This window comes from Lottia gigantea, assembly GCF_000327385.1.
Source record: "Lottia gigantea unplaced genomic scaffold LOTGIsca_13, whole genome shotgun sequence".
NCBI lineage: Eukaryota > Metazoa > Mollusca > Gastropoda > Lottiidae > Lottia > Lottia gigantea.
Genome location: NW_008707425.1, coordinates 4372570 through 4400412, shown reverse-complemented (window position 1 = coordinate 4400412; position 27843 = coordinate 4372570). Strand labels below are relative to the sequence as shown.

At 32.9% G+C, this 27843-nt stretch overlaps 2 protein-coding genes across 2 annotated transcripts in view; one reads left to right on the top strand and one right to left on the bottom strand.

The window, feature by feature from the left end:
• Nucleotides 1-6986: 6986 nt before the first annotated feature.
• LOTGIDRAFT_67020 (hypothetical protein) lies at nucleotides 6987-7643 on the top strand (the record flags this gene model as incomplete). The annotated part of the gene is made up of 2 exons (XM_009049117.1): nucleotides 6987-7158; nucleotides 7420-7643. Coding segments are annotated over 2 exons (396 nt in total), but the record flags the coding sequence as incomplete, so codon positions are not given.
• A 3843-nt stretch (nucleotides 7644-11486) lies between these two features.
• Nucleotides 11487-27843, bottom strand: part of LOTGIDRAFT_157364 (hypothetical protein) — a gene marked incomplete at both ends in the record, with an annotated part of 32593 nt that continues 16236 nt past the window's right edge. The window contains 13 exons of the mRNA XM_009049116.1: nucleotides 11487-11516; nucleotides 16298-16393; nucleotides 16584-16712; nucleotides 17033-17137; nucleotides 18287-18403; nucleotides 19175-19331; nucleotides 20176-20363; nucleotides 21028-21114; nucleotides 21759-21833; nucleotides 23855-23912; nucleotides 24984-25083; nucleotides 25537-25607; nucleotides 27386-27443. Coding sequence (XP_009047364.1) covers nucleotides 11487-11516; nucleotides 16298-16393; nucleotides 16584-16712; nucleotides 17033-17137; nucleotides 18287-18403; nucleotides 19175-19331; nucleotides 20176-20363; nucleotides 21028-21114; nucleotides 21759-21833; nucleotides 23855-23912; nucleotides 24984-25083; nucleotides 25537-25607; nucleotides 27386-27443 — 1271 coding nt within the window. The remainder of the gene's footprint in view (nucleotides 11517-16297; nucleotides 16394-16583; nucleotides 16713-17032; nucleotides 17138-18286; nucleotides 18404-19174; nucleotides 19332-20175; nucleotides 20364-21027; nucleotides 21115-21758; nucleotides 21834-23854; nucleotides 23913-24983; nucleotides 25084-25536; nucleotides 25608-27385; nucleotides 27444-27843) is intronic.

Here is a 27843-nt window from a genome sequence, read left to right as displayed (position 1 = left end):
CGGTGACGATATAACTTAAGTCAAAAAAATTATATTGTATGCAGGGCGTTAACAAAGAGCAATGATAACGCTATTTTACATATATTTAAAAAATGAAGAGTGATCCGATATCTAGAGAATTTCACTTATTTATATTCTAATTTCCATTTTGTTTTCATCGCTACACCAAAGGTTACGCTATACAATTTTCTAATGTATTAACATAAAGTAACAGTATTTTTAAGCGAAATTGAATATGTTTTCTTTTGTATTGTAGTCTATAGAAACAAGTTGAGCCCAAAGTCGTTTTCAACGCCGCTCAGGCGAAAAGAAACTTTGATGAGGAAAAAATTCTTTCTTTTCACATAGTATTGAAAATGTAGGGATGTCATAATTTCAATGACTCAAATTTTTTAATGAATACATCCTGAATTTCCCCGTTATATTATTTGCTCTGCTTTGACGATCTTAAATGATTTAACTGAGTTTTTTTTTCGAAGATTATTTACTTATTTTATTTGTTCCGCAAGAACAATTTTGTGAGAAATATGTGTATACAAATCTTAACAAAATAATTATTATAATTCTGTACGTGCGGAATTTCAATGAAAGGAAAGTAGAAGCAGCATAGCAAGTAAAGAGCGGTCAAGTCGACCTTACAATTGTGATAACCTAAGAGCAACCGGATTTCCAACAACAAATGGTATATCAGAGAATATGCATGTCGGGCGTCCGTCCAAACAATCGGTATGCGAAATTCCAGTTGAGCGCAATTGGTGCGAGTATACCAATTTCTTGATGTGTCGCACATGTTGACTGCGACGGATTCGATAATAGGGCTTAACTCGCCGATCGACCGTACCACCCTCCTTAGTTATGTCAATTTTAATACGATATGAAGTTTTATTTTTAAATGATGTTCGTAAGAAATGGACTTTCACAATTTGCAAGAATTAGAATGCAGGTTCCTTGAAACCATTCTACCAGTTAGTCATTGCATAAACCTCGGCGATGAGACTTTCCGTTTATTCGTAGCAAAACATCCACGAAACCCAACACAAAACAATACGATGTCATGCGCTGTAACCAAATTTCATTTATAGAATTTTGAATGGGATGATATTGACAATGTCATGAAGTTTTACGCCCCCTTTTTAGAACCCAGATGGGTCATGGAGTGTGGTATTTGCCTGCATTTTTCGTTAAGATAGAGCTCACTCTACCACATGTAATAAACATTAGCCTGTCTAACTTACTCTTTTAGTTTATGAAGTCCACCTGTATGGTGGGTAGTGTGCGGCGCTACTTCATATATTCCCACTGTATCCATAATCGCGCACTTTTGCCTCAGCGGTATACCGTTCTCCGGGTGCAATTATATGTGTGAAAACGAAATTTTTAAATGTTGCATCCTGCATTCACCCATATCAAGGTTAATACCTAAATAGAGACTACACCCGTTAGTTCATTCTCTATTATGAAACACCTGCGATTGTTCGAAGGTATTGACTCGGTTCTGGTGGTAAATTTAAAAGAAATCTTATTTTTTGAATTTTTAATTTGTCTTACGAGTCTCGCACTACATTCTTTTGACACATCCAAGAGACAAATGTCATAAAGCGAAATAAAATATATTAAAATTGTCGAGCCGCAGTTATTCACATACAATGACTACAAAAGAGTTATCAAATTCAACTATAATGCACAAATACTTGTTTTTTTTAATAACATTGGACGAGATAGTCGACACGAACATTCGATTTTTATCTTTTTTTAAATAAAGCTAGAGGGAAATGAAGATGTAGGGAGACATGAGACATGGAAGGAGCTCTAAAATTGTTGTGAGGTAAAATGGTTAAAAGAAATCTATTTAATGAAAAGACAAAACCCGAGTTTGGTGGAGAGGAAAAATTGAGCGAAATATGTTGAGAGGAAAAGTTTACTTGAAATTGGATATGATAATAAAATATATGTGTTTTCAGTCTCTTTTTCCGTCATGCCTCAATTCCCATCCCTTTAAAAGGCCCTCATCCGAAAAAGACCCCATATTAGACTTTCTCCGCTATACACAGTAAAATTAATCTGCAACATTCTTTCAAAACGTATCACTTCTTATCCTGCTTTCATTCTATTGACAAAGTTTGGAAAAAAAAGTTTGAAAGAATACATCCTTATACAGAAAGCTTTCTCTTGCGTTACGATTTCATTTTGTTTAATATCTTCTGATGTGGAACGGAAAAAACAGAAACTTATGGGTGTGAATTAAAAGATTGGGCGCTTTATTTTTACCGTTAGTTGATGTTAATGTAGCGGTTAAATTGTATGACTTTTGTAAGTAGCTTTGCGGAGCATGTGCAGCCCCATCAACATCAGGATGACATTACGGATTTAATGGCGGCTCGGATTCTAGAACTTCATCAGTAGTATCTTGACAGTGCAAGATAAATACAAAATCGGATATTTTTGTAAAGACAATTATTATGTGATTTGTGGTGAATGGCTGGAAATTTATTTAAATTAAAATGCCAAAGTCTTATATGATTAAGAGATACCGAAAGAAGGGAGGATCTAATACTGAAGCTAAAAATGTTCAAAATCGTAACATCCAGGACTTGTCAACAGGTAAGACATAAAAATAGTAACAAAATGAGCAATTATGATGTCAGCTGTATTATTATAAACCGAATTGTCAAATTGTTTTTTTTATTAAACATGTGTTTTAAACTTAAATTTTACGGATATCTCATCCACCGACAGAGTGACAACCGTTGTCGTTGATGTCCTGAATCATCACAGTAAGGGGGAATCTATCTGATATTGAAACCCTCAATAACTTGGGAAGGAAAACCCCTTACGTGCATTTGATATTTAAGGAAGGAAAATTTGTCTGTCCCTAAACAAAATGCTTTATGAACTTGGTTATGATGCAGTTTGCATGTAGAATTCTCTGACCATTGTTCCATTTGCAGTTCTTTATGAGCTTTGTCTGATATATAATTAATTATATCTGCAGAAATATTCTCTTCCAATACCAAATGGCTGAGAAAAAAAAGGGATATAAACACGCTCTACTTACGCATCAAAGTATGTTATGTTTGAAATTTATGCAAGATAATTCAGTTGAATTCAGATTTTTTTTTCTTTTAACAAAAAAGTCCTAAAAACATCACAATGGGCAAATCAGGAAATTATTGCCACAGGTTTTAATTAGAATTTTGAGAATGTCATTTAACACAGTTCAGGGCTTAACACTATTTTTCTATGGAAAAGTTCCATGAAATTAACAATGAAGTTATGGTATTATGGTATTCAATTGCGACATTTAGTAACTGAACATGTTCTTAAATTTTTTTAACTCATGTGATATTTTAGTTGTTTATATGTTTTCGTATGATTGTAAAACTGTTATCATTAAGGTAAATATCGACCATCAGTGTGATTTTTCACACATTGATCTTGGAAAATTAAAATAGGAAACTGAATCTGTATCTATTACAGTGACCTGTACAATGAAATGGGGAAATCGGATTGAAAACTTTTAAGGTATTATTTCGATCTATGGCGGGACCTTCAGTAACCAACTTATCTGTGTCATATACACGAGAACATAATATTAATATTCCCGAGGCAATAACTGTAAGTTTTCAAACGATTGGGTCGATGGAGTGCGATAAAAGAAATATCAATCTGATGTTAAGTTATTGTACCGTCTAGAAAACCATTATATATATAATTATCATATAACGTTACTCTTACTTTATTACCCAGCGTTTACTTTTCTATAGTCATGAACACATTATCTACTTCACTAAACTGGGGCTCTACATCTGAGACTTGTTTGGATTAATATTATCGAGTAATTTCTACCTGATATTCGCTTCTCAAAGGTTGGCCATGAAAAATGCACCCACGTAGTGATCTGAAATCTCCGAAACAATGTGACTGCAAGGCTAGAGTGGTTACCCGTTCATAGACAAAATGAGGTTCACTATCATTAGATTTCATTTGTGCTTTTTGAATGTGAGCAAAACTTGGGGTAGTCAGCTCATTTTGTGTGAAACTGAAAATGCTCAGAGTACTGATAACTGAGTGAACTCAAAATCCACCCTACCGGATGCATATGAGCACTTGATAGCGGTTGGCGAGGTCGGTTAAAACTTAGCGAATGATCAGTTTTTCCACGATGCCGCCAGTCGTTTTATGTTTACTTTTCCGATCCGTCAATAGCAAGGTCGATCTCTATTTGTCGATATTTGCCATCAAATTATCCAACATGATTTCCCTTGAAAGACGAGAATGGAAAGTTTGAGAGTGAACGCGAATAAGCGTTTTTATAACGAAATCTTTTTCATTAAATTTAGTATCACATGGCCCAGGTATTAATAAGAAGTACAGGCTCGCGCATGAGTTCTTAGTTGTCATAAACCCCTGAAATATTCTGTTTTAAATTCCCAAAAGTTCATAAAGAAATCTTGTTGAGAACATTTCTTAGTAAGGTTGTTTAAATGACTTTTAAAAATGTTATGAAAGCACAGGATATCATAATAATAGATAACAAAATGATATGACAATAGGATATGTAAGTAATACGAAACCGCCTTCCTGTCTTCAGTTTTATTTATTGTAAACATCTCAGTAAGAAACGCCAGATTTCCGGTGTTCGGATATCTATCCCCAACGAAATACGTTTTTAACCACAAATGGGATTATTGAGGTACTAGAGCGAAACCATCTTCTCACAATAATGTCTTATTTTTCATTCATAAATTTGATAAACCGTTATAAAGACTGTTATTTTATATGCTCTATTGTAGAGCACTGAAGGTTATTTACTTAAAGGGATTTGTTGAGCGCAGTGGACACTTACCAATGCCTCTGGATCCCGTCATTTGGTTTGATATTGTATATATATGGTTCATGAACGCAGTGTGATTCTACTGCACCTGCTTTTTACATCATCAAAAGGCGGCTCTAGATAGTGCTAATAGTTTTTAAATAGGTTGGCCCTGGTAACAAAAAAAAAGAATCATTTATTAACATTTCATCATTTGAAACGTGTTTTACAGTTGTCCTTTTCAGCCAAAATTAATTTGTATGTTTTAGGAAGAAAGATGTTTTTTTTTTAAATTTCGACAAACCGAATAATTATTTATTCTGCCAATCTGGATTAATTTCAGAATTTTTCTTTTTCTGCAGATAAAAGTCAAGACGACATTTCTTCATTCTCAAATCAAGAGCAACTTAATGATCCGAATTTACAGTTCAAACTCGAAGAAAAATGCACCAAACAAGATCTTTCATCGGTAACCAGAATACAACAAAGGTCGACCGAAAATTATACAGAGACAATTCCTGTATTTGGAAAAGGTATCACCAACTCTGCATTGGACAACCAACACCAAACGGTGTCATCGCATGGAGCATCTTTCACACAAGACCATTGTAGCCAACATAGCATACTGTCAGGATTTAGCAATATGTTTCACCATACACATATTGCGCCTCTCTATTTTAAGCCATCCAGTGACGGTGTTATTGCTTGTGGTATACCTGATAACATATCACCAAAATCAGCAACGTCAGCCAAAGAGAGTCCGACATTCCCAACTGATGCGATTGTACCCACTCAATGGAGTCCTCATTCTTACCAACTAACGCCTAAAGCAGATATATTTAATTTTGACCCGAAATTTCCTCTGAAATCTTCAGATCACATTTCGTCTTTCAAGACTGAAGAATGTCATAAGTGCAATGGGCGCCAGTTTGCGGTTTCGGCAAAATATATTCCGGAACATATACCAGTTTTTCCAACAGATAAAAGCGTTATAGGACAGAATTCCAGTACCCTATTTGATAGATACAGCCCAAAATATTTCCATGGTAATACCAGTGCAGTAATTAAAGAAAAAGACCCTATAGGACAATTTCCTACCGACAAAGCATTTGCATTTTCTCTACAGAAAAACTTACCTGGGATAAACAACCCATTTAACATGTTTTGTAACATTCCTATGTACAAGTCAAACGCCGAAGTCGAACTAAGTGCAATTCGTAAACCAAGCTCCATACCTTCTAAGGTAAGAGACTTCGTTTTATTTCTGAAAAAGTGGCCTATGAGTGACATACACTATTGTGTTATTAGTCATCATCAAATGATTCCACCTTCGGTATGCCAAGTGGATAATAGATGTCGTCATAGTACTCTCAATCAATTACTATTTATTGGCCATAATACTTATAAACCAAACAATACCATTATTGATAAATGAGGCGTGACACCTCATATTGACTCTACTGAAGGACAATTTAGCTGTGTTTTTCTGTAGTTCACTCCAAATACCACTAATGATCTAACGAAATTTGCATGCATATCGTACGATGGATCATATAATAACCAATCAAATAATCAATAAAGAAAAATAATTCAACGAAACACATTGTTTACCTTACCTCGTATTGTCTACCAAAGATTTACGTTGTTTTTGTAAGAATCAATAAGAAAACGTCATATGCTACTAGGTCAAAATTCAACAGTACAAGAAGTAATAATGCCAGATCATAATGGCAAATATAACTGCGCAAGCAATGCATGCACAGAACCGGTCTGTAAATTTCTTTCAATTTCAGAGTATTGAATTAGTAAATGGTGGATTTGGATTGACAAACCCTGCTCTGGCACCACTTGTTATTAATGATGATACGGTTAAAGGTAGGCATATGCTTGTGATCCTTGCATTCAATAATATTATAAGCTCTCGATATTGTCTTGTAAAAGAATCAAACTCATTAATGCTAACCGACTCATCTCTTTCCCATTGCGTTCATTGAAAAAAGGACCCTGTGTACTGTTTTAGCTTTAATAAATTTAAGAGAGATATAACTACGATTATCACGACATGTGCCATCTCATCTCCCCATTCATTTACAAAAAACCCATTCTGTATCCCTAAAAACTGGATAGACAAATTAAACATTTAAATTTAAACATGTTCATTTCAGCCAAGCAATCAAATCAGATATGTGCCTGCCAGGTGTGTGGTCTCATATTTCACAAACCCAAACTTCTTACAAGGCATATAAAGAAAATGCATGACAAAATTAAGAAGTATTTGTGCCGTTTTTGTCCTAAAGGATTTAACGATAAATTTGATCTGAAGAGGCATACAAGAATTCATACAGGTACTTGATTTTCTTTACGAAATATTACAATCAACACATCGAAGGACACTCGCACCATGGTGTGCATCTAGCAAACAGATTGTACACGAAAGCTGTGTAAAACACCATTGGTTTTTAGTAGTATAAATAGAACGAATGTGTAAAACACCATTGGTTTTTAGTAGTATAAATAGAACGAATGTCTTCCCCGCTATCTTTCAAGGGAGTAAATTACTTGCTAAGAATCCTCTATGAATGTCTAAAATATTCCTTTCCTTTCAGGTATCAAGCCTTTTAAATGTCATAATTGTGGAAAAGGATTTTCACAAAGATGTTCTTTAGAAGCACATGAAAGGAAGGTTCATTCACAAGAGGTTAGATTCGAACCTAAACAAAGACGAGACAAAATGCATATTTGCGAGGAGTGTGGTAGCACAACCAAAGATCCGGACATGCACTATTTTCACATTAAACAAAATCATCCAAATAGTTCATTGCTATCCAAATTCCACGATAAAAGACAGTTTAAATCCACCATTACCAGAACCGACGGGGCTTCTGTCAGAGCTACCAACTCCAATGAGTATACGGGAAAGGCTTAATACAAACGTATGTGGCAAAGCGTGGAAATCAGTAATGTGATTGACTATAAAGCCGATAAATAACAAAATCTATAACATTTCTGATGTCCTATTGTGTGGAAGAAAAATTTCAAACAGTAGAGGGTGTCATCCAATAAATTTGTGCACAAATATGTACCGGATCATATTATGTTATATACCAGCCACATCACACCGCTTACATTTTAATCTGTATAGTGACGTCATAATGTCGAATATTTATTTCCGTACCATAACATGTCTACCCCTATGAGCTAACGACTTTGGTCGAAAGTTATTTCGAAAGCTTTTTTTTAACCCTGGGCATTTATTAAGCTTACTATTCATTTAAAGCGATCGTTTTCAATCTGTTTCTGTATATACCCCTAAGTTGTATTTTGCATAGATACAAAGTCTCCACCAAAGAGAATATTAGCAAAGGCTGTGATTATGAGATGTTGTATATATTGTAGTTGTTTTTTCATGGCCTGATGTCACCACTGAGGGACATGTTCGTGTGGTTAAAAACGCTTTAGAGTTTGGTAAAATTATACCACCCACGCACTTATTAAGTTTGCAAGAAAATGTTTGTTATGGTTGTATTTTGTCTTGGTTACTCGTGAAAGTAGGCGACGATTGATTTATGAAGAATTAATAATTTAATTTGGTACTTTGAATCCTCTTGTGAATGCATAATAGCCTCAACGCATATATGATAATTGACTTGGGATTGAATTTTTTGTAATTCACAGGTGATATAGACAAGGGGTTAATTTTTTTTTTTGGCGGGGGAGGGAGTCCAGTATAAATTTATGAACATTTATAATTTCAGTCGTTCTAATCAATCCAAGACTATTTTCGAAATTAAAAAGATTGCAGGGAAAACAGAATCATGATGTTAAAAGAATCATGAAAAAGTAAGGATTTAAAGTTGGAAGTTGGGTAATGCAATCGATCAAGGATCCTTAAATGGCTGATATAAACAGTCCTATGGGCATTTGATCGAAATTTCTATTATATGTTGCAATTGCCTTACAATATTGCGATTATGGGTATCCAGCTTTAACTGGGTCAATAGTACATTAACCAACAATAAATTAACCGTTATGTTATACAGTTAGGATTTATGAATGAGTGAACATTTTTATTTTGTACAATATATTAATACACAAATAAAAAAAAATAGGGATATATGGTCTACTAATTGCTTTGGACAACATAAATTCAAGCTTAATACGTCGACATGTTATTAAGATGTATCAAGCAAATTAATTTTACCAAGTTGGACATAGCTAATCATAAAAAAATTCAAGGTTACAATTTACTGTCACGGGAAACATTACAACATAACAAAACAAAATATTTTCACCGTTTAAAATGTTGCTCATTACATAAATTGTAGAGCTATCTCAAGACTCTTGTCTAAGTCAAAATTCGCCGACCAATACCGTTCATTCTTATATGGCTGCGAACGGTAGGCGAACTATGGCTTTATATGGTAAAAAGCCAGACAAAAATTGTTAATTATTTTTCGAATTCTCATAAAGTTAATATGGATTTCTAAATGAGCCAAAGAAGTGCAAAAAATTCTATATACATATTTTTCCGATCTTACTTTTACTTTTACAGCTTTTTGCATCCATTGATATCAGAACAGGGTTCTCAAACTAGAGCTCGAGGTATCTACAGGGCAACTTATATAGGAAACAGGGATATACTTTCCTAAATTGGATTCCAGAATTACGAGCAAAGTAACTCAGTATACTCAATCGAAGAATGAAAAACAGGAATGATTTTTTAAAAAAAAACAACTATTCATCATGCCCTTACGCAATTAGGAGAATCCTAGAACTTTCCGTGAGAGTATGTAATACTTTGAAGATCAGCAAGAAATGTCCAAACAATGTAGGAAAAGCAAAAAAAATAATTTACGCACTCGATTTACAGCTCACAAATTAGATATTAATTAAAGAAAGACTAGACTATATAATCATTTGATCAACCACTCGATAAGACTGAATATTCACGAATGGTAATGCAACCATCACCCTTTGTATTCCCGTTCAATACCGCCAGTAATCGAGCAAGCAAGATAGTCCGTTCCGATTAGGAGAGTCTAGAATTCCCCCCATCTTTAAAAACAAAGGATGGTAGTCGCATATTCGAACTGAAAACCTTGTTTGCTAAAAATCAATCCTCAGAGAACAAGTAAACCAATGGGCGGGTTATTATTTTTTGACAAATGAAACTACCATGCCCATCAAGACTAGTTGCTGGTCTAAATGAAGTGTTTGTGCCATCCTAGGCCTTGATAGTTGGGGGAATCAAACCGTCCCTTCCCAGAAATGCAATGGTAATACCAGTAAAGGGTAGCTCGCAAGAAAAATTATCCCTAACTAGTAATAGTACATTCCTTTTTCTGACTCGATTTGTAGTTTGAAGCTTTAAACTTGGATTTTATCAACTGCCTTGCCCGCGCATTGACACTGAATGATATAAAGATAAATACACCTTGAAGTCCATTTAAAACTATGTAGACAAACCAAAGTCCACGGTTGTTCACGACTGAAGCTATAAATCCAAACACCCAGGAGAGTCCCATGACTGAGGTGAGTTTGATATAGATAATGCATATGTTTCGATTCCGGGCTTTACCCGTAACCTTTGTGGTACTGCTTATGGTTTTCTCGATAAAATATAAGGTAAGGCTAAAGAAAATAATGTTCAGAAGAACCGACTGGAACAAAGAAAGCGTATATATACGATGACTGATTTGCAAACCAACCGCATGTGGCCTGACCATACCCACTATGTATGTGTTCACCAGGAATCATATCAGGAGTGAAAAATACACTTACAGTTATTAAAGGGATTGTCAAACAAACCAGAGTGTATTTCCTGAAAACTTTACCATCATGCCAACCTGTCGCCTTTGATTGAGTTTTGGGGTGAAATGTGACAAACATATTTACAGCTTGAGATGTCATCCAAGCAAACGCAGACAACCAGCTAAAATGGGTTACAAAGGCTATACCTTGACAAAATTCCACACTAATTCTTGGCATATGTAATCCAATTTGTCCTAATATCATAGAAACTGATAATCCGGTTGTTATCTTTGACGATAGGTTTCTTAGTTCTGAAAACAATGCAAACAGAACAATTGTTGCAAGTTGGAAAGTAACGCTTATCAAAGAGCAAGTCCAAGAAAAATAGGAAAGCGTCTCGTCATAATTTAAAAAAGGCTTAAAAGAAGTGGACACAGCATTGAAACAAACTAAAGCTGTTCCATTACTATCAATACTATAAGAAGAATTGGCCACTTTTATTCCACTTGAAAGCATTTCAAGTGTTCCATCCATGAAGTTGACTGTGTACTCATTCGCAATGAATTTGTAAAGTTTTGTTGAACAGTCTAGGTCAAGCCTTACAGACAATGGTTCACACAAACACACCGACGATAATTCCATATTTGGATTAACCATTTTTATTTCAAAGTACGTATTTTCTAGTGCAACAAAGAAAGTTTTGTTATTAGATATGAAACGAGCAAAAAGTGTGTCTTTTTGAAATTCTTGTTCTGCCTTATCCATGCATCTTAATGCATACGACTCTTTCGGACAAGATATATTTTCTTTTAACACATTATTTTTCACACGAAGCTCCATCGTTACACCTTCCTCTACATCAAGTGAAATACCAGAGAGAATCTTTAAAAAAATTTCTAGGAACGATTCGGTTAAGTTAAATTCAATTTGTATTGTTTGGAATTCCCAGGAGCTAGCAAAATAACTTATGTTTCTGATCCACTGAATGGGATACACATCTTTTATCTTCTCTTTGATTTTATTAATATATTCCGTATTGCTAAAAATTGCTAAAGTTGTACTTATATTCAGCGTCAGTGAATATTTCGGTATCGGAAAAGGTTGTGTATCAGCTCTTAGATACCTTGTCAAATTAGTTCGACATTGACTTAGTTTTGGAAAATAGTTAGGAGGACAAATAAACTGGCGACATGTAAAGAAATATTGATCGAAATTTTCATCTTCCTTGCAAACCAAACTTTCTTTCTTCACTTGACCATTAATTTTAATTTTACGCACCTCTTCAGCTGGAAATCGGAAAAGGGTTGTAAGGTCAGTTCCAATATCGGTATGCCTTGAACACTGTTCCCCAAACTCCTGCAGATCATTATCAGTAAAATCCACAATAAGACACGCTTCTGTATCATTTAATTTGCAACCCGGCCACTCTGTATTTCGAGTATTTCTCTTTATAGTGTAGAAATTGCAGATATGCAACCTGGTTGTTGGTGGGTCATATTGTACTCGACAAGTATCGTTACCGTGAAAAGAAGTGTTTATACCAAAACATTTCGAATTACCATACCAGGAATTTAAATGAGCCATTAAATCTTCATTTATACCATGACATTGGGCACAAAATATATTCCTGAAAGTGATTGTAAGAACTCCATTAAAATCAACTGGGGGAATCGAATTACTTTGAGCTTCGCATTTGTTTCTTACGGCAATGCTTCCAGTGAAATGTGATGGACATGTTTGTATTACTGGGATTGTCTTACCAATGCTTTCCATAAGACTACACGTTGCCCACTTGCCTATAAACCTTATTGCTGGCGCTAAACTTCTGTTATCAGCGTTCACAATGTCTATAAGTGATACATTATGCCAAGTAAAGTCCATTAAATCATCAACGCAATAATTAAGTCCCCTTATGCCATAGCCGCTACAGTTGCAATAGGTATCGGTATCGGCATCTACAAATTTATAAAAAACAAAATAAAACCCCTAGAAATATATATGACACTGTGTCCTAGCCAAATGCAATGAAATAACATGGAGTTTTACGTCCTATTTTCTGCATCTGTTTATGCTAATGAAGACGGGCAAACGCCGTGTAATGAGGGAAATTTTGTCAGGTCAGCGACTAGCCGATGTCCAACTGGCGAGGGATCTTTAACGTGCAAAGGCCTGTAGCAATCGGGGCCTCGGTCCATTGTCCACTCCAAGATGACAGATGGAAACTGAATTGACCTTGCTCAGAATACTGCGCCGAAATTTTAGCCATCTTAGCTATGTGTATCAATAATTTTTCGTGTTTGAAAATTACATTGACGACTCGCCTTTTTAAAGACTCGGGAACCCAGACAGATGATTAACTAGCGTAAGTAAAAGGTGAAAGTCCATGTTTGAGGTACATTTGAAGGGATTATGCGACTTTTTTACAATTCTATAGCTTCTGGAGACAATGTACATCTTACATTCAAGGCCCAAATCAACCATTTAAAAACGATTTTCACACCATATAATTATGTTTTAGAAGTGTGCAAATTTTCTGACTTAACTTATTATATATATGACCGACATCCGATCATTCTCGGATGTGACCTTTAAAATTCTTCAATTTACTTACCAACCATAACTATCACCAACATCATGGAAGTCCAAAACAAAACTTTTGCTATGTCTTTAGCCATCGTAATGATAAATCCAAGTGAAGTTGTTCAGTTTTATGATTTTTAAGTCCAATTAGAAGATTGCAGTGTAATTACTAAGGAGACATTAATGTTTCATAAAATTAAAGATAATTTGCCAGACAATTTAATATACGCCCACTTGCAGCTTTGTTAAATAAGAACTTTGGCGCAACGGTAGCTATCATCAGTATGAAATATTAACCTAAAATCACTTCTTTTGATCATTATTGGTTTTTAATTAAAAAAATCAAAAAAATCTGGAGATACGAATTTTGAACTCCGGAGTCAACCCGGGTTAGTATGTCCGCGGATCCAACTCGTGTAAACGGGCCTATAGAAGGGTTTACTGAAACATTTTACAGTCGCTATGTTTTTGTTGGTGTTGGAAAACTAATGTACGTTTCAACCAAAATTATTGAGCATTTATAAGGCTCAACACCAAAATGCCAGTTTTTATTTAAACACTTGTGACACATAGATTTTGGAAAAATATTAGAACTTAACATTGAAATCCCCTTTTCAAGTATAAGTTAACATCGTTGCCTTAATTATTCCCTATTGTACACCTAGCATTGTTCGTCGTCGTAGACCAATTAGGTGCAGAACAGAATGACGTAAAAATACTTATCATTATCATTTCACGATTACACCGTTGTATGTGGTATGCCTATTTTTAATAGCGAATTTCAAAAGAGCTGTATTGAAATATTTAAATAGAAAGTTTTAATTTTTCATGAGGGGATTGAACCTTCACTAAAGATAAGAATTTTATATTTGCATCCTACATATACATAGCTTTTAAGGGAATTAGAACGATGCATTTTTCATTAAAATTATCGTTGCAATTTAATATAAATAATGAAAGTTTAATTCTGAGACAAACCCATTAATTTATCTGTTGTGAATTTCTCAAAAATTATTGGCAGTTGTCCAAATACTTGCTTTATTAATCTGCCTTAGAGTCATAGAATCCAAAAAGAAAAGTAGATCTTTAACGTCATATAGCGCCTAATACGACTTGACTTCCGGTTTAGGCGGTTTCTTCCAGTTTCTATATAGCTCTCTAACAACAATAAATTCGAAAATACAGGCTCGTCAGTCACACTTCACCGGTAAACCAAGCTTACTAAAACTCATCCTAACAGTCAAACAGACCTACATGAATAATGATAAACCTTACATTATTGACAATCACAATATTATATCATGTGTCAAAAATATAACAGTGTCTATTTGATGAAATTTGCACACACTTTTGGGCCTTAGAATCATATCATCGATATTTTACTTTCATAGCGTTTTGTGGGAATAGAATGTAGCTATGCCCCAGGTTTAAAAATATGATTTAAAGTGTTGGTATGTCAGCTTCATTAAACACATTACCTATCGACGAGATAATGCCTTTGGAATTTTCAACCCAGTTTCCGCTAGTCACTGATGCAGGTAAGAGGGGCTGACATGAAAAAAGCGTAAAGTCGTTCGGATAGGACAATAAACCGAAGCCCCGTGTGCTACAGACTGTGCACGTTAAAAATCCCTCGACGATTGGAAATAAAAAAAGAGGCAAATGCCGCTCATTACACACTACATAGGATTGCCCGTCTTCATTAACCGAATTAGGTGTAGAAGGGTAGTACGCATTTCATTTAATTTCATTTGTGACGGGTGTTCCGTTACTCTAGGCGTTTTAATGGGACAATACACCTGGGCTATAGGCTGTGTTCTTGACCAAAGGAAATCGAAAAATAGTATTCTAATGACGGTATTCTAAAGAAATGTTTCTAAGTGTCGCCCGTCTTCTTCAGACCCATGTGCAAAATATTAGGACGTCAGATTCATTCGATTTCATTTGGAAACGTGACGGTAAATGCACCATGCCATGATAAGCTTGAAATAAAAAAAAAATGGATAAGATTTTCCAACTATAATATCATTACAACATATTAACACATAGTTTATTGCCAAATGTTAGAAAGTACAGATTAATTTAAGACACGCACCATAACATGGACGCTTCTCATCATTTCATTCAATAGCTATTAATTTACTATGGACCGGCACGATATTTTACCACTGTAAACCTCAAAAAGCGATAGTCTGAAATTCGGCAGCTTGTTACTAATAACAAAGTTATTGCAATTCCAATCGTATCAAAATTCCTTCACAGATAATGGAATGTAAAAGTATAATGTTTACAACAGAAGTTTAACAAGTTCTATTTAACAGCTGATTTGGTTCCCGGATCCTGAAAAAAAATTGACAAAATGATAAACCTTATATAATTGACGTAGGCCTACACAATATGGTATCATGGGGACAATAAGACAGAGACAAGCTTTGGAGAATATGCCAGCCATATTTAACAAACATAATGGTGTTGACACCTCAACTGAGAAAATATGACAGCACGTAACTGAATGGTTGGATTAAGTCGAATTGAGTACATCGACGACTACAAAATTCCAACCGTTCAATTGATTACAATTAAGTTGCTATTACTTTAAGTGGGAACATTTTTTTGATGTCAGCTTCAGAATTTGAATACGGTAAATGAATCGTCAGTCATCCTGGGCACACTTTAGTAACCATTCATTCATGCTTATTGCCAAAGATTCACTTTCTAATCAATCCAAGTCTAAGGCCAGACCCAGTTTAGTAGAAGGTCGAATTGGTGTTCCTTAATAGATCTTGATTTAACGTTACTGTAAATATCACAGTTATCTCCCTTTTATTACATTATAAGGATCTATCCATTTCGTGTAAGATATAATGAAAAGACAGAGACAAAATATCTTCTATGCTTGAAATGAAGCAACGATTGACCTTTTAATTATCCTAATAATTGATAGTTGCCATGGCGTTGAGCCAATGATACACAACTTTTCTTACTAAATTGTACTTAAATAATACACACTAGAACAAAATCAGATTATTAAGTGTCTCCATGTGGGGACAAAAATAAATTTTTTAAATCGTAAAATCAACATTGTTCTTATGTGAATTTATAAATTTAATGGGCTTCCAAACTTTGAAGATGCAAGGGTTTATTCATTTTCACCTCTTTAGTTTTTTCTTCTTGTGATTTCATTTCTTCATACCGATCTTTAGCATCTCTCAATGGCTTCACCATCACATCTTCTATTTGAGGAAATAACTACAATAAAATATAGGACTTTTAGATGAAGATTTTTTGATAAAATTAGAAATGGTTATCTACCACTTATACTGTTGTTCCTGAATTAATTTTCTGCTAATTGAAGTTGTCTAAACAAAAAAAAAAACAGGTGCTACAATCCGAACCTCAAAATGTATGTAGAAATGTCGACTTAAAAATATATACATACGTTAGCAGCCGTTTCAAACATAGGGATGAGGACGAATTTAATAAAACCTATTTGTGCAGTAGGCTTCGTGACTTTTTCTCTGTCCATAAAGGGTGCCACTGGCAAACCCTCGCTCTTCTCTCTATCGGACTGAAATAAGTTTAAAAATGCAATACAATAAAATAAAACTTGCCTACAAAAACAAGAAATATTGAAGATCAAACTCCATAATTATGGTTATTATGGGAAGTCAATATATATGGGCTTTCTATTGATGTTACCAGAGAGGGTAAACCTTGTTTTATACACTTTATATGTTTGTAAATTTTTCAAAAACATTCAAGCTGAATGCAAAACTTTCGTATCGTGTTTTTTCTGCAGGTTACTACAGTTGACATTCGTGATCTGAAGAGAGTTTTCCTTATATAGTGTTCATCAAAATGAACAATGAATATCTCGTTTTAATATACCTGATTAAAGTACTCTTCCAATAAACAGTCAACCCATGGCTCCGAAACAGACATTGGACGAACTTCGTTAGAAATATCACAACATTTTATCAATACCATTTTCAGCTGAAAAATATTAAGATGATGCCCGTGTATAGCATACTATTTACTTGTACGCAAACCACCCCAACTCCTGACAAATCGACAAACGACTAATTTTCTTGTTTCTGCGCTCTTTTTTACAGAAACAAATACTTCTTGAATACCTTAGAGAAATCTCAACCGAAAATATCTTAAATTTTGGGTTGTAACCATATTCTTTAAAAACTACCAGTTCGTGGTTACTTTGGATATTGCTATTAATTTATAATTGAAATTGAGGATTTTGAAAAATTGCACAGAGAAAAAAAGACTCAGGTAAAGGTTGTCACGTAATATTTTCATTAATCCTAATCATGTCAGGGAATGGTGAAGTCATTAATCACTTTGTTAGTAACTAGAAAAGACAATTAATGATTTATAGACCATTAATAACTGTTGTAATGATGTATTTCCATTAGTTATATATCCGCAAAACAGTCGAATGTACATTAATTCCAGAAGAAAATGTTAACAGAACTTAAACAGAGCTGGCGTCATCTACCACGGTGAAGTAAAATATTGCAAATTATTATTTCATTTAATTCAAGAAAAGATAAATAATAAAGATTAACAGAAGAAAACTACCCTGCCGATCAAGAACACCTATTCCAATTTCTCAATGAGGCATTTATTACATCCGCGGCTTTTACATTTGGGATAATAAAACCCTCGTTTCCCCGAAATTAAACTAATGCTGCAATTCAAAGATCAATGGCCTTGGTTAGATGACTTTTACTCAGATCTATCCCTTAGATTGACTGAAAAATGCACTGTGAAGCAGGATATGCCGAAATATCTGGAACATGAACATTATTGGAAAGAAGACTCTCCAAAAGGAATGCAAAATTAACAATCCCAGTTAAAAAAGTCGCATCATGAGTTCTACAAGGGGTAAACATACCATGTGGCTAGTCGCAACCTCTTCTTTAGTTATCACTCGTACTGAAGAGCTCAGAGAAAGACTACACTATCAGAGTCGTTGGTATGTTTTAAATACATATACGTTACACATTTATCGATAGATTCTGTGAAGAGGATTAGTGTAGACAGCTTAACATCAACATCATTTTATACTCCAGCAACTAACATTGGTATAAGTACATCTTGTGATCATGTAAAAAAAATTATACTTACTGTATCCAAGTGATCCTTATTTTTGAAATTAAATCCTTTATTAAATTTATCTTTAAAACTTTCCATGATTTCTGCGTGACGTGCCATATCAGTGGCAAGGATGAGCATGGTTATTCCCTAAAACATAATAAGTGTATTGAATAAAAATCAGACATAAACAAGCAACGATATTCATGCATTAATTTCAAGCAAATAAACACAATCTTTATTTTGGAATGTATCTTTTCCAAACTCATCTGATGTCGGTGACAAATTTAAGGCATGAAAAGGTCTTTGATTTTCTTAACATTGTATACAAAACCAGCTTTACAATTCTGCATCAAACAGAGTGATTTTCATTGAAGTGAGTAAAATCTTCATCTGAAATGACAACTGTGGAAGTAGTCATGAACATTATGTGGAATGGTACGAGGCACCAGCGTGATATCTAACCACTTTTCTTTCTAACATTCCGATATTCCCATCAATAAAGTAGAAAGCCGAAAATGCATTAGATTCACCAAAGCTAAATCATGGAAGACCGTATCTGGTTTAAATATAAGCAACGCAATAACTGATTGGACGAACTGAATTGTGGCCTAGGCTGCTGAAGTATTAGAAGTCTGCGCCTAGGTCAGCAATGTAACTGGCAGAATCTGAGATTAACTGGGTTTAAAACGATTACATCAATCGAATGCAATTAGTCGCTGGATTAAATCGACCTAAACGAAGCCTGAAACGTTTTTAGTTGCTCGTGTTGACTTTCCATGAGAAAATGAGTTTAATTTGATATACGTCGGTTAATTTCTCAATAAAAACATTTCGGACATCGACGGATCTTGTGGGATGCCTTAAATCATCAACAATTTAAAGATGACGAGGTAAAAGACATAACAATGAGTGACTTACTGCTCTGATCCTTTTGTAAGTATCTTTATCCACATTAGCAAATATATTACACTCTGGGTTGGAAATAATTTGAAAGGCTACAGCACAATGATGATTTTCTAATGGTGATATATCGTTATAGCGGATGGCAAGTTCTGTTCTGGCATTTATCTGATATCTGAAATACAATTCCATTCATGATTCTCCAAACCTTGTGGCAATATTAATGTGCCCTCACGCCATAGCGATCACCAGTTGCGTATGTATGCGAATAAGAGAACTTGTTTTAAGTTTCAAATGCAACTTAAAATGCAATTTTTGTTCAGAGCTCATGACCAATTTCATTATTCGGTTATGATGATAGCACCGTTAGATTTTTTGAAATTGGACCACGACCCTGGTAATGCGAGGAACTTCCAAAGTCCCATTTGAATTAGATACCGACAACATATGAACGAAATTTAGTGAAAGAGCTATATCTACGTCAATAATTAACGTATAGAGTGCCCTTATTTTTAAGGATTTTCACCCAAATTCGATCTTTTTGCGCATATATCCGCCTTCCAAGTTTTATCATGTCGAATACTATTTTTTTGTTGTTTAATGTTTTAGAGGACGTATGAAGTGGCTAAACATGGCTGCCGACAATATACGTTCACTTATGGCGTATCAACACGGCGGCAAAGATTGTATGCACATTTACATTTCTGCAATTCCATAAATTTACATTGCAAAATTTACATTAATGTGCTTTTGAGTGGTTTACAATTTATACAGTGAAAAAAGATTTTCCATAAATTATCATAAAAAGAATCCAGAGTCGAACATAAATATACCGGAACAACCAGAAGTCCACTACATTGGACATTGGACTACATTATACAAGTAGAAATCTATACCTATTATGTTTTTGTGATGAGTGTTTTTTTTTGTGATTGTACACGAATGAATTATTATCTTGTTCGGCTATTCTCGCATTCAATAGTATTTTATATATTTCCATTATGTAAAGAGAAGCTTACGTATTGTTGTAACCCGGATGGTCCAAGTCATGACACACAGCCGCCGTCATGAGAATACCCAAATCTTCAGTTGATACATAATCCCACAATCTACACAGATGTATCATACCATACATCATCTGTGTAACACAGAAGCAATGACGGAAGTTGTGGAATGGATTATTTCTGTAATTTTCCTGCACGCATAACTGAAAATAATATGAATCACATTTTTGTAAAGCAGCCGTTTTTTCTCGATATATTAAATGAGCAGTTTTAATTGACGTAGTGAGTAGATTGTAGGAGAATTTAGTTTCTGAAAAGAGGTATGGAGAGCTGGAAATGAGCTGTATAAAATGGAAAAGCAAATCTAACGACGATTATTTCTCTTTAAGAAAATGAAAACATTGAGCTCTTTCAAGCAGATTAATATCAGTAATTCTTAATACTGTATTACAAAATATATATTGGTCTTGTCTCGGTAATTTACAAAAGAAAATAAGACAAAATCAATAAACCGTCTCCTAATTAACGTTTTGATTCCAACTAGTTTGAGTAGAAACTTCTCATAATCACAGACATTCTCGAAGAATTCGAAGACAATTTCAATAAAATTTGAAGGCCTTCAATTTTCTCATCTCTTCATCTTACATTCGCACATTAAGTTAGTCAATCGAAATTTGCCAGTTTATTGTAATGATATACTTATAACAGCTTTGCATTGATAAAAATATAAACATGGGCATACATTTTCACCTTGTAAAGAGGGAAATTTTGATCATTTTGTGTGAAATTTCTTAATGGGAAGCTTACAAATCTTAATAATTTTGGCAATTATTTGGTATTAATACTACTAATGCGATGTCAACTTACCAGCCATCTTTTAAGTGTGATGGGATTCATGTTAAACTCGTGAACCAAACCAAGTTCATGATACATATGTTCTAGTAAGCTTAACATCTGCAAAATTTAAAGGATATACATGCTGTAATAATCAGTGGTTGTGTGCTATATAGACCCCAAAACTCCTCAAACTTTTGAAAATCTACATTGTCAATCATATACAAAGATTCATTCTTTGATGCTGATGGTTATGAGTTTAATTTAAACTGAATACATTTCAATCTGGTCTTGTTTTTTAATCCTGCTAGAGAGATCGTCACATGGAGATGCCTTTTGGATTGTACATATTCAAATGGAGATGTTGTCGATGGTAATTAACACACCTTCGGAAAATAATATCAACAATAACAATAAAAGCAACATCTGAATGTGAATGGAGGGATGGAACAAAATAAGCAACAATACCATTTACCAAAAGTATTGCTAGTGGATAAACGATTATCATTTTATATGTTTTAATATTTCTCAGCCGTTGGATATAATCTATAGAAACTACATAAAATGAATGGCGATATATCTGTTATTAAGATACACGTAATATTTCCTTCTGGGAAGATAACGAGATCTAATAGCTTCAAATCACGTAGGAAATCTTCAGATGAGTCTGAAGATCAATGATACTTAAAATTCCACATGAATTTTTTTTTTCTTAATTAGTTTAGGAAATATTAGAAAATTCTAATTATTTTTTTTATCCTCACCTCATTAGGTTCCCAATGCCATATATCAAACGTGGGCTGTTTCACATAATCTACAGTTTCTTGTGACAGAGTATACTGAAAAATAATTATTACCGATTCCGTATTAAATGCTAAAGGCAACTAATTAAAAATATGTTAAAACATACCTCCGCGAGACATTATCCTAATGAAAAGTTTTCGAATTACATTCGAAGAAAACGAGACAAGATTACTAAGAAGAAAATAACTAATAGCTATCTCCTTTTAATAAGGCTTTTCATCTTTACGAACGGAATTATTTAGTTCCTCACAAAAATTAATTAGATTCTAATCAAAGGCATTGTCAGTTCCTTTTAATCGGGGTGCTTACCTTGAGGAAATGAAATGATCGGGGATGTACGTGTTATTTGTTATTTTTCTTTTCCTGATAGTGCAGATGAAGACGGGCAGCGATATGCAGAATGATATTAGCAGAAATAATAATTTTGAAAGTACGTTTTCGACATTAGCTATATTTCTATAGCGATTACAAACAGAAAATCTAGGACAAAATCATAACAGTGACAAAATGAGTGACCAAAGGGAATTTGTTAAATTATAAACAGTTACTATCAGAACAGAACTGTACTTTTAGATCGTAAACCGAACCAGTCATTAAAACATAAACAAGTTCAAGGTTCTTTATTTTGAGACAATGAGAAAACAAGGAAGTATCTATTTTTAAGTGTCGTGCTTCACAAATGCAAGCTGTGTTTTCATCAGATGAAATGAGTTCCAAGTAGATATCTAAACACAAAATGTAAGATTGATCCATTACACACACACAACGGAGGGGTTATTGCGTCTAAATGGTTATTATTAATGGGAGGACACAGTCTTTACACTTTAAGTTACTATGTAATAAATAATAGAATATGTCATTGAATTTCAATTTCAGCAACCCTATCTCTTTTCAGAATAAAATAAGTCGCCTGGTTTGGTTACAAGCGATTAACTTTCAGGAGGAGATAACTACAGTCTCCCGAACGTTCTTCACACATCATGGCCATGTTTAATTTAATTGTGGATACGTAAGAACGTATGTGACGTAGAATTATTACAATGAACGGAGACAGAAAGCTCAATTTTATCTCCTCCTGCAGATGTTAACGCTAAATTTTCAGACGAGCATAACGTTATAGTTAATTGTACAATACAGATTCAGAACTAAACCTATTTAAATGAGATATGTTAGAATATATTTGAAAGAAGAAGAGCATAATTGCAAATACTAAGTCGGATGAAAAGAATATGCTCTCCAATTTTGTTTTGGAAAGAATAAGTTAAAAAATAAATGCAAAATAGAGAGTTAAAATTAAACAGGTTCAGGGGTATTAGGACAGATGATATTAAGGATATTGTGTCCGAAAGATAAACTGAAAACATCGGGTAAGTGATTGGGAAGAGTTAAGATGTACAAAAATAAACTGAACAATTTAATGAATACAAAATTATTGACTATTAATCAAAGTCGACTGTCACTGACAAAGATGTAAAAAAAAAGACGTAAATAACGAGGAATTGCATTCAAGAACGAGGCAAACCCATATTGAGTTGTCCAGGAAATAAATATCAATATTTTTATCAGTATTCATTTGGTGACATTACCAATTGATAACATAGCCTATGATATTGATAAAAATGGTCAATAATCACTAAGATGTCAACAAGATAGATTGTTAACTTCCTTTTGATAAGTATTTCTTGAAGGTAAAATATGTCCGGATTCCCAGACCCGTCCTTGTTTTCTAATCATCTTTAGTTCAGAAAGGTAATTTTTAAGATGTAAGCTTTTGAAGACCGTTACCTTTTGGAATGGGGCTACTTGCAATTGAGGTACCTTAATCGTTTTGGTTTTGTTCTCTGCTATAGATGGTTTGCTACAGTAAAGAATTTCAATCATTTAAAATAATGTAAAATAAAATGAAACATGGTAGGTTTCAACAGATACACAAAAAATTTTCAAAATCTCAATCAGACCCATTGTTTTATAACGAATTATATCTAAAGTCATTATGGGGAAATTTGAAAGATTTTGAAAATTTAACATTGTGACTGTTTTTTTGGTATGTCTTTACCTTTGGATATGTTGGAACATCTCTTTTAAGGCTGATCTTTTTTTCATCGCTCAGGGAACTAAAATAATTACGTCCATTAGAATTATATCTTACAAAATATGTGAAACAAATGAAATAATGTTTTAGTTAACTAAATAACGAAATAAAATTCCGGTATATAAATGTGAAAGTTAAGGGGTCTGTTTTATGTCAGTCCTTGTTTCCCAAGATGTGGTACTAAACCGCCTCTTAGATACTTGTCAAACAATTGTATTTTTAAGTGATTTCCTAGTGACAAAACATTCCTGTCGACCTGCCAAAGGTATGTGGTCAAAACCGTACTGTGACTTTAACCACATACCCTAAAAAGTTTTGGTGGAGTGCCATTGGTCTTCAATGTTGAAGGGTACCATTAAACTCCATAACGAGTAATTCAAGTGTTTGAGACGATTTTAATGGATCAAAATGAATTATTTAATTTGAACAGACAAAAATGAAGCTTCTACCAAATTTAATTGAAATCCAAATGTAAAGACAAAAAGAACCATATTGTGGATTTCATGCATTTAATACATTATCGATGAGCTTCATGAACTGATCCTGAGTACCAACTGACAGGCATCTCTTCCATTCTGTTCTAGAAATTAATGCATTTTTACTATATTGGCATATTGATAAATTATTATCAATATTTTTAATTAAATATGTCATAAGGAGAATTTAATAATTGGTGTCAACGAGTAAAAATAGCGTTATTATTGTGAAGGCATTTATTGATTTTGACTCGTATTAAGTTATGAAATATGTCTGCTGAAAATCAATCATCATGATTATATGATATATCTAAGGCGTGAGTATAATAACATAATAAAATTGAAAATAATAGAACTGTTATTTTTTCATCGATAAAAACACACGGACGTATGAATAGTTAACTAGCAATCTGCCTTTGTCTGACTAGCGATGAATTATGTTAGCTTCTGTCAGTATGCTAGAAATGTGCTTTGGATACAAAAAAATCCCCAACAAAGGTTTCCAAAACTGGACTCAAGGCGTATAAATCAACTCGTGCATGAGTTTCATGAAAGTTTGTTTTGACTGAGCTCGGTTGCAATTAGCTTATACGAAGACGACAAATTTGAGTACATACTTATTATGATCGTATTTTTTCTGTGCTGTCCACATCTGATCTTTTATATCCGAGATATCTTTCTTACATTTCTCTATTTCAACCACTTTCAAACCTTCAACTGAAACATTGCACATCACTAGAATATGAGTTATGAATGTTATACGAATCAATAAAAACTGTCGTTAGTCTACACTTTAAAGAAACATTCCCGATTTTAGGATGTGCATTTAATTTACCAATAAACTCTTTTATTTATATGACCTCTCTGAAAGGCCAAAGGGATTGCCTGGCTTCGGCATAGTCACCGGTCTATAAATGTATAATAAATGTATTAAAGATATAATGAGCTTCGCAAACTCTCGGAAAGGGTTTCGAGTTAACTAACCTATTGGAAGAATGGTGTTCCTCATGAATTACCTTTTTCTGCCTCGCTAGTGGCAATCCCTATGTAGAGTGGGACTAAATTCAATAAAGCTTCTGTACTTGGTATAATTAGCAAAAAAGCTAATAGGTTAATGAATGGCCCCACTGGATAATTTTGTTTTAAGAAATTAGACCATACTTAACTCACTTTCAATTCTCTTCTCAAGTGTTGCCAGTCGATTATTAAGTTCGGTTTTTATCTCTTCCATTTTAAACACCCTAAATTTAAAACATAAAAAGACGCATAATAAGTATCAACATAACTTTTCACTTTTGTTTTGGTATTTCCTTCATATAGATATCAATTTTTTGATATATATCAGTAAGGTTGTATAATACAATGTAACATTTTGTGGTAAAAATATAAATATATTTTAATGACATTAATATTTTCTTATTCCTGGTATAAATATCCTTGTTATATAGATATAAGTATATCCGTGCCATAGTATATTCTTGCAATGTAATACCAGAATTTCTTTATGGTATAAATATCAATATTTCCTTGCGATACAAATCTCAGTACTTTCTTGTACTCTAGAGATCAATATATCTTTAACAATATTTGTTTATGGTATAAATATCAATATATCTTTATGCTATATATACCAATATTTCTTTACAATATAAATAACAATATTTGTTAATGGTATAAATATCAATATATCTTTATGGTCAAAATATCCATATCGTATAAATATTAATATTTCTTTATAGTATAAATATCAATATTTCTTGACATAAATATCAATATATCTTTATAGTACAAATAACAATATTTCTTTAAGGTTTTATTATCAATATATCTTTATAGTAAAAATATCAATATTTGTTTATGGTAAAAATATCAATATATCTTTATGGTCAAAATATCAATATGGTATAAATAACAATATTTCTTCATAGTATAAATATCAATATTTCTTGACATAAATAATAATATATCTTTATGGTTTTATTATCAATATATCTTTATAGTACAAATATCAATATTTCCTTATGGTTTTATTATCAATATATCTTTATAGTACAAAAATCTTTATAGTACAAATATATATCTTTATAGTACAAAAATCTTTATAGTACAAATATCAATATTTCCTTATGGTTTTATTATCAATATATCTTTATAGTACAAATATCAATATTTCTATATCAGTATTTCTTTATGGTATAAATAACAATATTTCTTCATAGTATAAATAATATTTATTTATGGTCAAAATATCAATATGGTATAAATATTAATATTTCTTTATGGTAAATAAATATAATAATATTTCTTTATAGTATAAATATCAATATTTCTTGACATAAATATCAATATATCTTTATAGTACAAATAACAATATTTCTTTATGGTTTTATTATCAATATATCTTTATAGTAAAAATATCAATATTTGTTTATGGTAAAAATATCAATATATCTTTATGGTCAAAATATCAATATGGTATGAATAACAATATTTCTTCATAGTATAAATATCAATATTTCTTGACATAAATAATAATATATCTTTATGGTTTTATTATCAATATATCTTTATAGTACAAATATCAATACTTCCTTATGGTTTTATTATCAATATATCTTTATAGTACAAAAATCTTTATAGTATAAATATCAATATTTCCTTATGGTTTTATTATCAATATATCTTTATAGTACAAATATCAATATTTCTATATCAGTATTTCTTTATGGTATAAATAACAATATTTCTTCATAGTATAAATAATATTTATTTATGGTCAAAATATCAATATGGTATAAATATTAATATTTCTTTATGGTATAAATATTAATATATCTTTATGGTTAAGATTATTAATATATATTTCTAGTATAAATAACAATATACTTTATGTTATGATTATCAATATATAGTTATGGTATAAATATCATGATAGGATTATCAGTATTTCTTATGATATAGATATTAGTTTTTTTTTATAATAAAGATTTCTCTGTATGTATTTAAGAATGTCACTAACCTGTTGAGTTGATCTGTCACATGGGTAAGAACTGATTGGAAAGCTTCAGTTTCTCCGCCTACAAAAAAAAATTAAAAATCATGTAAAATTAACTCCAAGACGATACTATCATTTGTATTTAGCTCACCATAACGAGTTAAAATACATTTCATTACTATCAAAATTTACACATTTGCGGTGTTAATATTTTTGTTTTATATAACAATTTCAACAACTTTTAATCAGTTATCTAGCATAACATTGTAAAGTTTTGGTTAAGTTACATTACATTACATTACAAATCATTATTCCAGACCGCGATTTGTACATTAATTTAGATTAAAGATTACATGCGATCAAATCATGCCCGTAAATAGTTCACTACTTGAACGAAAACATCAGTTCATTCCATTTGAAGGGCATTACCCCATTTATATTTTCAAAAACATCAGTTCGCGCCACTTGAAGGACGATACTCC